Source organism: Eschrichtius robustus (assembly GCF_028021215.1).
Source record: "Eschrichtius robustus isolate mEscRob2 chromosome Y unlocalized genomic scaffold, mEscRob2.pri SUPER_Y_unloc_1, whole genome shotgun sequence".
NCBI classification, from domain to species: Eukaryota; Metazoa; Chordata; class Mammalia; order Artiodactyla; family Eschrichtiidae; genus Eschrichtius; species Eschrichtius robustus.
This window is the reverse complement of record NW_027175152.1, coordinates 789,438-805,137: the sequence shown is the minus strand read 5'-3', so window position 1 is coordinate 805,137 and position 15,700 is coordinate 789,438. Positions and strand designations below refer to the sequence as shown.

The window sequence follows — 15,700 nt, the reverse complement described above, 5'->3', positions numbered from 1 at the left end:
ATCTGAACTGTTCTTTGTTTCTGCCGATGTGAACATCTGGTGGACCAAGTATGGAAGGCAGATAAATGACAAGGTATGGCACCCATGTCTAAGAAAACATTGCTCTGTCCCTCCTTCTGGTGAGTTATTTGGGTCTTGCATAACCTACATGGAAGGGCAAGGACTGTCCCTTGCCCACATAAAGACCAACAGGTGAAAAATTGACCCTTTGCTTTGAAACAAACATGATACTCGGCCTTTCCCGAGTGACACTCCAGGACCATAGTACATTCAGACTCTGTGGTTTGATCCCACAGGTGGCATCTTCAAATCCCTGGAAAATGTTGTAAGTGACTCTAGCACTACCGTTCTTGGTACAAACGTCTGCCAAATCAACAAATGTTTTGGGTGACTCGTAAGCCACCTCCGTACAACTTGGGGTACTACGGCTGCTCCCATGACTAAGCTGCCTACTAGCATAAGCTATATACGGGTGGACCACTATAAAAATCTGGACTCACTTGGCCACAGAACCAAGCTTTAGAGCTGCCAAAACCAGACCACAGGCCTCCTGTACCAACTCTTTTGCAACCTGTTCCGCTCTCACAGATTGACAGGAGCACATGGGAAATGGAGGGTATGGATGCTAGCATTACCAATGGCAAAGGTCGTGGAATACTCCAGTTCCCGGAGATTGCAGGTTCCGTTGTAACCTTGTCTGCAAACCACACTGGTCTTTTTATGTTAGGTGGCAACAAAGTATATAAAGGGCGTCCACCTAAACGGTCAGGACAATGGGGACTTGGATACCTGGCTCCTTCTGTCACCAAATACTCCACCCTAAATGCAGCCAAATTACAAACCTGGGCTCCTTTGTTCATAAAACTGTGTCCCATAAATGTGCCAGCAGGGAAGTCATAGACAATCCACTGGCATAGACAATATCACAACTCCAACTTCTTTTCATTGTTCAGGATCTTATTCCCAAGCTATGGAGGTTGTGAATTAGAAAAGCCATCTTAACTCTCCATGGTAGTGGAACAAGAGTTCAGTTCCCCTACGCAAACTCTGAAAATACTTCAGTCAGAAGTTAACAGCCTAGCATCAGCGGTGCTCCAAAGTGGACTTGCTCTGGACACGCTGACTGCTCAGCGAGGATGAGCTTATGCAATCGTCAGTGGAAAATACTGCTTCTACGTAAATCAAATGGGAAAAATAGTGTCCAACTTATTAAAAGTGAAGAAAATGCTTTCGTCACATAAATGAAGCAAAGCCGTTTTATTGGACTGATCTCTTCCCAGGACTGGGGAACTGTTTCAATAGGGTTTGGGGAAATGTACTTTGATTTGATTTGTTCTTTTCTGTTTCTTCATCCTCATTCTAACCTATGTTCTTTTCTCCCTTTGCAGATCTCTTACCACTGAGCTACTCACCCAGTTTTGCTCTCCACAGCCATCACCTTAGCCCTTTCTTTGTGAAATATCAAGGGAAGTTGCAGAGGAGGGAATCCTTGGGGCTCAGAGTGGGCCGCCCAAGATATGCCTCACCGGCACGTTGATTATTTTGAACGGAGGCTACCTGGGAAACGGTCAGTGAGGGGAAATGATTGAAAACAACAACAAAAACACTCTGGTCCCCTCCCTTCCCCCAAAGTGGTAACTAAATCCATGTGACGGTATCCTCCCTATGACAGGAGGCTAGAAAGCATCCTTGTCACCACAGTTAGGAAATTCAAGGCTAAGAAAGCTGGATAAACGAACGCTGACACTTCTTCATTTAGGCTGCTTGCCCAAGCACAAGCCTCTTTTTGTCAAATGTACAAAAATATTTATTTGTCCAAAACTAAATACATTCAGCCTGCTTTGTTCACTTCAGGCGGTCCCATTTCTATGAGACCTCTGTGTACATGAATTAAACTGGTTTATTTTTCCTGTTAATCTGTCTTGTGTCCACATAATTATTAGGAGAGCCAAAAGGACCTCAAGAGGGGTAAAGGAGAAATTTGTCCATCCCCGTGTTGCTAGACAAGGTCACACACATTCACTGGCTCAGAAAAGATTTGAGGAGACCCTAAGTTGTCACCTCTGGCTGATCTTTAGTCTCCAAGTGTACTGGGTGGGAAAACTTGGGAAAATGAAAATGGTGTATACAGTGATGAAGCTGTGCACCCAGCCCCAAGGTAATCTGCAGAGACCAGGAGAGTGGTTTTTAAAATTTGTGTTTTCTTGTTACCTCCCCAACCCCCCTGACCCAGCACCCCGGCGGTTTAAAAAAAATAATAATCTGTTGTGTCCACCCACATAGTGGAACAGAAACACCAGTGACTACACAGCACACGGCAAAGAAAACCGTCTAACCAAAAACAGTTCGGCATACTAACCGAAAGAATCAACTACAACCAGCAGCCACAAATGAATACGAGGGAGAAAAACCTCCTCCCCATTTACTGCATTCCAAACTTCAAAATCTCTAGTTTTCAACACCACTTACAAGGCATGCAATGAAACAAGTGTGTATTTGCCCCATCACAGGTCAGATAAGCAAATTAATAGAAACTGTGCATGAGGAAACCACGTACTTTAACTTTGTAGGCAGACATTCAATCAGGAGTCATACCTATGCTCACCTGACAAAGGAAACCATGGAGCAAGAACTGAAAGAAACCAGGAGACCAAGGTCTAACGAAATGGAGACTCTCAACAAAGAGACATTTAAAACAGAAACAAATAGGAATTATGGGGCTGAAAAACCACAGCATGTGAATCAAAACCTTCAGTAGAGACTTCAAAGGAAGGTTTGAGCAGGCAGAAGAATCACAAAACCTAAAGTTAGGTTAATTGAAATCATCCTGGCTGAGGAGCAGAAAGAGAACAAAAATAATGCAGAAAATGGAACAGAGCCTAGATTATTTGCCAGACTCCACTGAGCAATCCGAGGCATACGTAATTGCAGTCCCAGGTGGAGACAGGAGAGAAAGGGGCAGAACAAGTATTTCAAGAAATCATGCCCCTCACACTCTTCAGATATGGCAAAACTCATGAATCTACACATCAAACTTTCCTTTCCTCATACCTCTCTCTTCCTGAGGCCCTCACATTCCTTCAGCACCACCTGATCCTCTGGGTGAGGTGCTCGGTCCACGACCTTCTATTCGGTATGCCCGTAGTTTGTTCATGCACCCCCTCTCACTGGGTCAGAGGAGGTCACCGAGGACAAGGATTCTCTAACGACTTTTCTCTTCACAGAAGGACTAGCCCCAATTCCTATGGTCTGGGTGATGCTTTATTAAAAATCATGAAGAAATTGTGCCTACATAAGGTCGGTGTAATGACCAACGCAAGAATAAAATGGGGAGGAATAAGAGTCAATTTCCTTCGCTCCTGCACTAGTGTTTACAAAACACTAACAAGTCAACCCCAAACGTTCTCCTCCTGGAAGATTCCCTGACCAGTGCATTCCCTCAATGTCCTCGTCACCCTCTGGGGGCCATAATTAATATTCTCACCTCCACCAAGATATTCTTGTCCGTCGGTGATTTGCCGTAAGTGCATGCCTATTCCTCTGTTTCCAAAATGCGTGTCACTGCTAACTCTACCTGCAATAAAGCATTTCTTGTTGCTCACAAAGATAATGGAAGTCACAAAAAAGTCCCAATTCAAGGTGGTGGAAGCATTTGATGCAGGAATGCAGGAAAGGGTCGAACGCAGGCACAGACCAACTCAGAGACACAAACTTTAACAAATAAGTAAGTGAGTAACAGCAACCCAGAGCATGTGTATCGAAAGAGGGACATGAAAAGACTGAGACAGCTACAGCAATAGAGGTGTGCATGTGGGCACAGGCACGGGTGGAAGATCAGAGAGGTGAAGGCATGGGCAAAGCCAGAGGAAGGAGCACCAACTCACGCTCAGGGTGAGAGATCATGGGCAAACACAACACAGACACACAATCTTCATTTTAAACAGAGGAAAACATGAACATGTCCAGAGACCAGGAAACACCAATGCGGCTCAGAGTGATTGAGCCAGAATGCTCATAGATTGATCAGTAATCTGCTGGGCCTCACATGCCCTGAAATTCAATGGAAGAAAACCTTAGGCAACATGTGCAACTGTGCATTCAATCTACTCGCACCTAGATATTAGGTCCCACGTGAAAGCCCTTAAGAGACCGGGTCACACCTACGTCTAAGCTCTGTAGCCCAGGAGGAAACTCAGTAAGCTATAGCCTCTGGGGCACACATCATGCCAAGTCTCCAGAGAATGACAATCAAGTCAACCGTCCACTGTTTACAGTTCCGCTACCTGTTCCATGAACGTCTGCCCCGCTTCACTCCAGGACAGGTCAGACCTAAGCATAGCCTTGGTACCTAAGCACTGGCAGGAGATATTAGGAGTTGGGGGACCCTGTCCCAACCTTTTCTTTGGTGTTTAAGTCCTTTGCAAGACCTTACCAAATGTTCTGAATGTGGATAAATACCCTGGAGTCCTTAGAACAAGCCCCGTCTGAGGTCCCCTAAGACCACGCACCAATATGCTGTCCCACTCCCACTGCAGGGTTATTAGAGCATAGTTTATTTTTACCAGCACCAGGAAAGACAGGGACCAGCATGCGGGAGCCCCCAGGGTTCCTTGAGGTTTACAGTTCAAGAAGCTGAGAAGACCTGTTTCCACAGTGTCTGTGGGGTGGCTGTGGGGACAGCAGCTGGCAGAGGCCAAGCCTTGCCTTCTAGACCTTCGGATGTCTCCACTGTAGAAGGGGCATAGCTGGGGTGTAGATGTTCAAATACAAAACCTGACACTGAGCAGGCGATCTAACTCAGTGCACTTTGAAGGGGACATCCGTGGCTCCGTGAACTTTGATTGTCAACCCCTCGTCCTGGAAAGAGCTGGGGCTTTTGGGAGAAGGCTCTTCTACCAAAAGTTGTGGAGTGAGAGCTCAACATGTGGGACGGAAATGGTACTGTCAATACGCCACCCTCAGGGATGCCTGTGTTGGAGCCGCTGTATCTGGGAAGAGAGAAGAACACTGGGGGGACAAACATTGAACATTCCCTGCTCCGTGCGTGGCAGAGTCTGTCCTTTGCCTGGTCCAGAGACAGACGTGCTTCTGGGAAGCAGCCAGCCACTTGGCAAGGAGCACCCGAAGCGCTCACCACTTCCTGGGTGAGCTCGGTATGCTCTAGGTCTTCCCATTGGCCTCAGGGGCACGGAGTGCTGGCAAGGCCCCAGAAGAAGGACAGTGCCTTTGTGGTAGAAACACAGTGTGTCCAGCCATTCAGCGAGGACGGGACACCGCTACCAGAGTGTTCACGAGAAAACTGTTTACTTTTTGGGGACTTGGTCTGAAGCGGGCCTTAGGCAAAGGGCTTAAGCCTGTCTGAAAATAGGGATAGTAACCACTGTGCCGTCACGGGACAGAGAGCACACAGCTGGGTGGCCTGGCACTTGCCTGTTTAACATCCCCAACTCCCCACTCCCCTCACCTCGCTCCTCTCCCCGTGTGCCCTTTGTACCCAAACTGAGTCCCCCGGAAAAAAGAACAGAGTTCACGTGAGCTCACTCAGATGTGAGGGAATCTGTTTTTGTTTGCTTATCCGTTTCCCAGCAAAGTTACCTTTTCCCCTGGTCACCTTTGCCAGAGCAAACTAACACCCTCACTGCCTTCCCACCCGTGTCTCTCTCACCTCCCCACATGCCCTCCATATACCTTATACCCCCATGTCCTAAGATGTTGTCTGGAACCCTAGCCCTGAGAGGCTAATTGTCTCAGCAAAAGACCCTGTGTTCATATACACTAGAAGGGCATCTGGTCCAACAGTGAATTAAACGTTAAGGCTTTCTCCCATTGTATCCCATTAAAGTGCCTGATGATATGCAACAGGGATATGCAATCAGCATGCCCCCACAATTTCATATACACTAGAAGGGCATCTGGTCCAACAGTGAATTAAATGTTAAGGCTTCCTCCCATTGTATCCCATTAAAGTGTCTGATGATATGCAACAGGGAGGTTACATGGAGGACCACTATCCAACAAAATTAACTTCCAGCATTTCAATCTCAGGCCCTAGCTCACCAGCCCCTTTCCTTGAACTTCCACGTTTCCCTTGGAAGAATGACAGGCCCCAGTTAACCAGCCCTTCTCTTACTTCTCCTTCCTCCCCAAGCCCCATCCCACAGGAAGAACTGCATCCTCTGATGCAATCCCAAAGTATGACTTCCCCCCGCCTCTACAACTCTCCATGGACTGGTAACTCCCAGGCAGCGAACTGAGAAGCCTAGCTGCGCCTGATGTATCTACCCTGAGCCCCTGCACAAACGCCACACAAACACATACAACTGATGCTGTTTATTTATCTTCCGGTTTTATTCCAGGTTTACTGGTGTCTCCCTCTCTGTACGTTTCACCACCAGACCTCTCTTCATTTCTTCGTGTGCATGACAACCATGTTGACCGTTCGCCTTCATCTGAAGCAGCTTCTTAGGTCAAGGGTGCTTGCTCCATCACACGCATCTCAAAATCGGGAGTTCCTTTGGAAACACACACAGACACACACATAATAACCCATCCTCCCTGCACAACGCTAAAGACCGCTTTAACTTTTTAAGGCCCTGCCCAGGAGACAGAGTCACATTCCCTGTGATCTCTTACATTTCCTCCAACCACATATTAGAAACGACCCTTCCTAATCTACGCAAAATGGCCACTGTTCTCACCATAGCCGTGGGAGGTGAAGGAGATGCATGAGAAAATTAAAAGGTGACTGTGATGATCAAAACAGAGAAAAATGATGGGACAGCGGGGTAAGGCTTTGCCCAAAGGGGACTCACAGACCTCTGTGGAAAGGGGGTGGTGGGGGGAACCTGAGGCAAGCCCAAATTTAAGGGGGCGGTACAGGAGGCCTGAGGGTGGGGTTGACGGCCATGGAATGACAGTTCAGAGACGTGCACCTTTGAATCTCAGTGACTTTGACTCTCATGCTGCTTCACTTGCCTAAAGCTTCCCTAGTCAGCACCAGTTCTGCACTGCAGTTTTCCAGATGTGCTGTCTCACCCTGATGCCCTCACGCCCTGGTGTCACTGTATGCCTCTGAGCCTCAACTTCTCCATGAGTGAAATAAATGACCCAGCTTACTCGTTTCAGCGCCCAGCCCCTGGGCCCCTCACCTACCTGTCCTCCTCTCACTTACCTGTCCCGGTGGTGCCTTCCTCCCTGGGGTAGTAGCGCAGGGGATTGGGCCACAGGTCCTCGCTGATGATCTGGTAGGGGAAAGGGGCCCGGTCGGGACAGGCCAGCCCAGGCCAGGCCCACACCCCTCCCCCCGAGCAGCCAAACAACATCGCCATTGCTGAGGAGGCCCAGAGGCACCCCACCTCAGCAATCCTGCTAGATCCTGCAAAGCTGTGGTCACAGAACCACCTGAAGAAGTCATGGCTGCTGCTGTGGTGCCTGCGGCTATACGCCTCACTTTTAAAATGCCGGTGCCACTGAATTCGAGTGGAATGAGCTGCCATGTATCCTGTGGGAAAAGGAGCATGGGAGAAGGGCCTAAATCATGTTTCAAGTTCACCTCACCCCATCTGCCCTCCCCCACAATCCAGGGAGCTGTCTCTTGCCAGTGACGTTAATGAGATACTCCTTAACAACCACTTCATTCTGGAAATAGCGGTTGTTCCGGAAAAACAACACGATCTTGCAGCAATCACTGGGATATCTGAGTTTCTCCACCTGATGGGACAAAGTGGAGGAGGAGGGTGAAATCTGTCTCCTGTAGACCTGCTCTTTCCTGCTTTCCGGGATAAATCATTTCCCCTCTCCTCCCCAGCCTCAGCCTCCCCAGCCTGACCTTCAAGTTGGTCATGTAGCTAAGCATGTCTTTATCTAGGTCACCCATCGTGGCCGACATCTGGGGGTGGTTCACAAACTGCTTTACGTCAAGGAGCCTCTAGATGCCGGAGGTGAAAGGCCTACGAGCACAGAGCGAGCCTGGAGAGCAGCCTGGGAGTGTCTGATCTCAACTCCCCACTAGTATCTAGTCCTATTCCTTCAATACAGACTGCATGAAGGCACAATGAGCCCCTCGGGGTGTGCATATCTGTGCACGAAAACAGGGAGCCTCCGTTTCTGAGAGGGAGGCCCTGACCTCCATCTGGACAGAACAAGCTTATATCTGCACAGCAAACACTCCTGGCTCTAACTAGGATGAGCATTCATAACTCCCCACTCTCACCCCCATTTCCCTTGATGGGTATTCCAAGGAGAACCTGTGCACAAGACAACCCTTTTGTCTCAAGAGGCCCTGGTACTAATGACAATACCTTTTTGGACCTCTGCAACTAAAGCCCTAGTCTTGTTTCCTGCTATGCAGAAAATCAGCATGCCCCCACAATTTCAGGATCACATTTCCATGACTGTGCCCACAATGCAAAATCCAATGGATACATTTTGGTACCCAAACGGCCCTCTATGTTAGGTACCTCTTGCTGTAGCCCAGCCACCACGTGGTCTCTCAACTACAAAATTAAGGATACAACTTTGACCCAGAAGCCAGGGATGCTCTGGATGATGGTGCTTCTGTGTTCTAGATAGGTCTTCCGCCTCCCAAGTGTTCTGAGATTGAGACGAGCGCAGGCTCGGCTGCATTCCCTATTCAGAGGCTCCAGCTCTAACTGCACGGCCTCCAGCGCCTCCAGCGGGGACGGGGCGCTCTTCGGGGACGGCCCTGGCTCTTCCTGACCCTCCTCCTGGGGCTTCTGCTCCGGCTCTTCCACCAGCATCTGCTCCTCCTGCTGTTCCTGCTCCTCCTCCTCCATCACCACCTCCATCTCTTCCATGATGTCCTCCACAGGCAGCCAAAACACCTGCATGATCCCCGCCAACTCTCCCTACAACCGGGCCGCGCCTTGCGGCACCACCTCCCCGCTGAAGATGGCGGCCCCCTCGCCGCACCCATCAGCTAGTGCCGGCACCCTACCCACCTCCCGCACCACACCTGGGGACCCGCGGGCCCCTGCTTCCTGAGGACCCCCTCCCACACCTAGGATGACCCAGGGTCCCTGGGCAGTGCCGCCTTCCCCGGGCCCCGCCTTACTGCCCATGCGGACCTGGCTCTGAGCTGGGGCAGCGGCGACGGTGTGGCAGTTGGAAGCTCGGCACGCGGGCGGCAGAGAACGCAGCACCAGCGACCGCAGTCACGCTTCGCTGCGGACTGAATCGTTCCCTGGAGCCTCTGCGGTGACGAGGCCTGAAACGCATGCGCAGGACCTTTGGCCACCAGGCACGCGTGACCAGGCGGCAGAAAGGAGCTGCAAGCCACGCCCAGGCCGCTCGTCCCCATCACGACCAATCAGGGCGAGGACAGTGGGCGTCACCCTCGGCTGCCTCGCCCCTCGCCTTGTGGAAACAGGCCAGCCTCCAGGATTGCCGGGTCCCCCAAAACACCCCTTTTGCCACCCCCAGACCTAGCGGCCCAGGTTCCACAGGGAGCTCGCCTCCAGCGAGGCCTCCGGCCTTGTGTCTGGCATTCCCGGGTGCCCTGTGATACCTATTTGGCCTGTGTCAATTGGAACCAGGAGTTCCCGCTCGGAAATCAGAACATCAGAATGCGGTTTCCCTCAGGATCTTTAACCACTGGGAGCTCTCAAAAACTGTACAAGGAAATGCACGGTGGCCAAGGTTGCTGGATAGTTTTCTTCCAGGGGACAGAGAGCCCGAAGCTCTGTGGCATGAGAGGCAAGTGTCCGGCAAACCCAGCTCTTCGCTAGACTTGAATTCCTTTGTTCAAGTGCAGGAAAGCCATGGAGTGAAGAGCTCCGTCTGAGTGTCTGTCTGTCTCCTCTCGGCCTTTGTGTGTGTGTGTGTGTGTGTGTGTGTGTGTGTGTGTGTGTGTCTGCGTTCTTGTTTCTATATGTATCTGGTCCCTCCCTCCGTGGCCCACTCTCCTGGGATCCCTGTCCCCTCTGGAGACTTAAACTCTCAGAGAAGTTCATATGTTGGTTTAATTAATACAGACTCTAAATGTCTTTAGAGTTATCAACACCATGTATAATACTTTTATTGCACTTAGGTTAACTAAAAGTCAGTAACCTCATCTAGTCTGTTACAAAATTTGTCAACAACAAAAAATGGTATTTTGATATTTTCATATGTAATAAAATGGAAATAAATGGGATTAAAGCTTTTAGGTAAACTCTTTAAGAATAATTTTGTGTTATGGTATGTTACTTAAAAATAGTTTCTCCGGACCTTTCTGGTAACATGAATCTAGAGGTTTTCTACATTAAGTTAAATGATGAGAATTCAGTGAATATCCATATAATTTCCAAAATAAAATACTGAAATATTAAATGCCTAGCAAGTCAGCTTACCTACTTTTGCCTTATTAGAGAAAAGCTAAAGATGCTTGACGTTATTGGACACGTCTTATACCACATTGAGGAGAGAAACTACACTGTGAGACGATACATGTTTCTAGAGGTGGTTATTGAATATACTCATAAGTTTGCCAGTGAGGAAATGCTGATATGACACATGGTTACCGATTACTTCTTGGTTTTATCTAGACATTGGAGTTTTAATGGTTAAGAGTTTTAATTAATGTATGGAATTGGATCTGCTAGAAAATAATAAGGGAAATATATACCTGCTTCTGATAACAGATAGTAAATTTTCTTTACTGTTAAGTAATCCATTTTAAATATCTGTGTTTACCTTTGAAATTTTTCACTGCCACTTTGGTTGAGTAAATAGCTATTGTTTCATAGCAACTTACCATCCTACTTAAGTGTTGGCCCTGCCCTAAAGTTCATTTGTAAAAGAAGTACATTAATGATGTATTTCTGCAAAATGAGAAACTGAGAAATGATAAACTGTGAAGGAACAATCCTTGGTTATATTAGTATGTACGATCTCTATTTAAAAAGATGGTGACACAGGGAATGTATTCACTGAAAGGGAAATTTAAGCTGAGATGACGAAATACAGGAAACAACTAGGAGTAGGATGGGCATAGAGTGCAGGTGGTTTCCACTCAGACATACATTACCTGTAAATGCCTCATGATAGAGCAGAGCATAATTTAAATGCTTTGATAGGAAAGGTATATACAATAATATATAATCTAATGAAAGGAGATAGTTGTAAAGTAGAATATATATGATATGTTTCTCCTTAGTATGACTGTACCCTTGGTTTGGGTGTATAATCATTAACAAATATCCTTGGCTATATATACTTCTCTATCTCCACTGCAAGTAATAAAAACCAAAAATTGTCTGAAAAGTACTATCTGGCTCTTCTGGGGCAGACACTGTGGAAACGTAATAATTAAATAACCACTTAAGCCATTACTCAGAATTCATTATTACCAGTCTTGAGTACTCAGCATATATTGAAGATATTGGGGAAATAAATTTATCAACTCTTCCTCTGTGGTTAGTATCCCAGCAGCCATACACATTTTAGAGATATTAGTAGTTCCTAGGATTTTTTAAAGCCTACAAGTCATTAGGAGAAGAAACTGAAAGAGGTCTTCTTATCTAGAATCACAGGGGCAGGCAGAAGACCTGCCATACAGTAAGATGTTCCTGTCAAATGTGAGATAAGCAATGAAGTACTGGTTCTACAAATCTAATACTGAAATACAGTTACCTAAAAATCATAATACAGAAACTGTTAGCTTCCTTTTGCTGTTGTACGACAAACTTAGTGGCTTAAAACAACATAAACTATCTTATACTTATGGAGGCCAGTCTGAAAGAGGTCTTAGGGAGCTACAGTTATGGTTTCAGCAGTTGCTTCCGGAGGCTCCGGAGAGAATGTCTGTCTTCCTTGCCTTCAGCTTCTAGAAGATGTCTGCATTCCTCAGCTCATGGCTGCGTCACTCCACCCTTTGTTTTGCTTTTCCTATCACCTTCTTTGATTCCCTCTTCCTTTTGTAACAACCCTGAGATGACTTTAGGTCCCCTTGGATAACCCAGGATAAATTCCCATCTCAAGGTCTTTAACCTAATCAAATTGGCAAAGATTCTTTTACCATGTTAGGTATCATATCCATTCTCATGTTCTAGGGATTAGAATATAAACATCTCTAGGTGCTATTACTCTGCCTGCCACAGGACGGATAGAGATGAAACTTCTGAATCAGTTAGTATAAAGACAAAAAGGAAAATCCAAAACATGCGTTTTTAAGTAGGATTTTTTTCCTCACAGACTCTTTCCTATGAAAGATCCCTAAACACTATTTTGTCCGGGAGATAAAGGCTATCCAGGGTACAATAGGGAAATACGATGTCTTAAAAGTCGTGTTAGAAAGATCTGTGGTTTTAATGCTTTGCATTGGTAGTTTCTTAATCTTACATTAACCATTATTATTGAGCACTTGAGAAAACTATGGAAAGTGTTCCTGTAAACACCAGCTGATCAGTTGATGGTGATCAGTTAGTATTTATTGGGACACTTTCCATCGTCTAGATAGATAACAGCTGTGTGCATTATACAAAAGCTGATCTTTAAATCCGGCAAAGTTATAATCGTTCCCTAATTTAGGGGGTTTATGGTTTCTACCTAATATGTAGGCCAACCAGCAGCTTCCAAGCAAGTCTACTGGAAGGGACTAGTTCAGTATATAGGGGGAAATCAAACAATTTTTATTATTTCAATAATTACTGTTTAATATTTTAATCCTGTGGTTGACAGGAAAGAAACACTAGAGAGGAAAAACAATTGACGTTAAATCTCAGACGGTGTCTGAGAAAATGTGACAGAGGTTTGGATATCACTCATTCATGAACAAAATTAAATCTGGCTGTTAAGCAGTAGAGCCAGAAGTCTGTTTCATGCCATGAATGTGTTTTTCAGTGACTGCCATGCAATTAAAGGACTGCGAGGTTAAGATTACTGCAATTGCTACAGCAGGCAAGTAGCTAGATATGAGCAGAGTAATGGAAGAGGGGCCAGGTGGCAGGAAAGCAAGCATCTTGTAAACAGCAGGGGTCCATGGGCAGACAAAGAAAAACAGGAACCTCCCGACTGACAGGAAACTGCACATTTTGGGTGGTAAGTGTCCTGAAGGCAGACAGAGAAAGATGAGGAAAGGCAGGAATCTCCTGCTTCCAAATGTAACCTGTTGCTCTCCCTATAATAAAATAAGCCTTGCAGACAAGAAGCACGCACCATGCACTGAGGCCATGACACTTCTGATGAAGCTAAATAAGGACAAAAATCCCTTCTGGAGCTGGAAAGAAACAGGGAATACGACCCCCAAACTCCTGCTTCCCCAATGAGTATGCCACCCCTTCATTTGTATGCCCCTCATAACTGACTTGCCAGTGGAACCCAGGGCAGCAGCTCCTCACCTATCTGCCTGCTCTCCCTCTGAGAGCGTATTCTTGCTTAAATAAATCCTCACTTTACTTCCTTAACCTCGCTGTCTCATGGCCAAACTCTTTGCATGAGCAAGAACCTTAAATTCACTGGGAACACAATGAGTGTTTACACATGAGGAAGAAAGGAACAAATACATTTCTCTTAAAAACTAGTGGAGAAATACATATTTTCTGTTAATAGGAAAGACTGGGTTACATAAGCAGCCATGAAATTGAGAAATGTTTTAAAAGTAAATCCAAAGATAGCTTTTTACAATTTTGCAGCAAATACAACTCAAAGTTTAATTCCTCAGGATGGAGGAAGAAAAAAAAGGATACAGATCAAATGACAAAACTTCTCTTTAAAGGGTGGACTATGTAGAAAATTCCAGAGAAATCTAAAAACTATTTTTCATAAAATATCACTTGAATAAATGAACTTTAAAACCAAAAGGACACCTATTCATCAATTATAATTCACCCAAGATTATAATTGTAAAAAGTATCATTCAAAATCTAAACATTAGAAATTACCTTAGGAATGCAGCTAAGAAATGATGTAATAAGGGCCTTTCCAGACAATCTGTCAGGTATTAAAGGTCTGAATATAAGGAAAGATGGGTGGGAAAGCTCGAGACATTAAAGTCCCCTAATTCATCTATAAATCTAAAGTAATGTCAGTCAAAACTCCAGAAATAACTAAGATAAAAATGAACAGTAAACAAATTACTTGCATTAATGTGAAATTCTTAAATTATTTCTAACAATCATATAATGTAATGTGGTATTTGGCACTGTAAGAATGAATAGAATAGGTAGCCTAGAAAAAGACATGTGCATATTTACAAATTAACTTTCATGGTATAAATCAGTGGAAAAATTGGTCTCAAAGAAATGAAAGTGTCTATCTTATAACACAGTAAGAAAAAAGGAAATTACAGATCTAGGTGTAAAAAGCCAAACTTTAAAGTAACACTTTTAGAAAAAATATACAACTTTTTAATTTCAAGATAAACGTTAATTCTTAAAATTCTTAAACGAATTCTTAAAATTCTTAAGTCCACAGGGACGTCCCTGGTGGCCCAGTGGCTAAGACTCTGCGATGCCAATGGAGCGGGCCCGGATTCAATCCCTAGTCAGGAAACTAGATCCCGCATGCCGCAACTACTATGAGTTCGACTGCCCCACAGCTAGAATATCCCGCATGCCACAACTAGAGATCTCACACACTGCAGTGAAGATCCCGTGTGCCGCAACTAAAAGGTCCTGCGTGCCGCAACTAAAAGATCCTGTGTGCCACAACTAAAGATCCTGCATGCTGAAACTAAAGATCTCCCACGCTGCAACGAAGAGCCCGCATGCCACAACTAAGACCCAGAACAGCTAAAAAAAAAATTTTTTTTAAAGTAAACTATTGTCTAAAAATGTTGACAAGACATAAAACGGGAGTTAAACTGCAAGTGAGAAAGGTTTTCTCTAACACCTATAAAAACACAAAACTGCCAAAGAAAAACAAGATAAGCAGTGCACAAAATAAGCAGTGTACGAGATAATCCCTTTAAGCAAATAAATTTTCACCAACATCGTTCAATCTCTGGCTAAATCATAGGTGATTTCAAATTCACTGTATATGAAACACAGACTAAACATAAATTATGTCCTACTAGGTATCCAGAGTGTTGAGTGTCAGCTCCATTAGAAGATACACATCATGAGGTAAGATCTCATTCACTGCCTTTATGTTTAGCATACGGAACAAAGCCTAGAATACTGACTGCTGAATCAAGGAACAGAAGAAAATTTCCTTGTGTAGGTGTTTCAATGTAGTTTCTGAAGGCAACTTGATATGCTTTAACATTACAAACCAGTTTCAATGACTCGAGTCAACAGAAAAACATTTAATTCTTACAAATTTTTTCAACAGGAAATTTTACATTTTTGGGTTAAATGCCATTTTTCAAAACAAGCCAACTAAGGTAAACCACACACAGGACTAATTTTAAAATTATTTATCTCCCTGTATTACTCTCATATGTAAAACATACAGAAAACTTTAAAAGTTAATATCCTTCACAGCACTCAAATTTAAATAAACTTATAGTTGGCATTTACTTTTTATTCTCTGTACTGCAAATTTGTTATGTTCCTACAAAAACTTCTAACAGGACAGGCCTTAGCACTGTTTACGATTTTCAGCATTTACTTTAACATGTTCAAATACAGAATTCTTGTTCCAAGGTTGAGGAGAAATTTTATCTTCTAGGTTACTCCTTTCATCTTCTTACAAATATTATCACTATAATAAACAGAATATCTTGTCAAGAATCTTTTTGTTGGAGTTCAAAATTCCTAGG

General features: G+C 44.9%; 2 protein-coding genes across 2 annotated transcripts in view; one reads left to right on the top strand and one right to left on the bottom strand.

Moving 5' to 3' along the window:
• LOC137757660 (protein WWC3-like) overlaps positions 1-15,700 on the top strand; it is a 117,739-nt gene that overhangs the window by 41,896 nt on the left and 60,143 nt on the right. The gene's annotated exons all lie outside the window — the stretch shown is intronic.
• Positions 4,945-9,319, bottom strand: LOC137757656 (testis-specific Y-encoded protein 3-like). Its single transcript, XM_068534269.1, has 9 exons — positions 9,247-9,319; positions 8,961-9,097; positions 8,754-8,867; positions 8,514-8,714; positions 7,829-7,906; positions 7,599-7,710; positions 7,356-7,501; positions 7,172-7,241; positions 4,945-4,988 (listed from the first exon to the last, which is right to left on the bottom strand). The coding sequence occupies exons 1-9, from the start codon at positions 9,317-9,319 to the stop codon at positions 4,945-4,947; spliced, it is 975 nt and encodes a 324-aa protein (XP_068390370.1).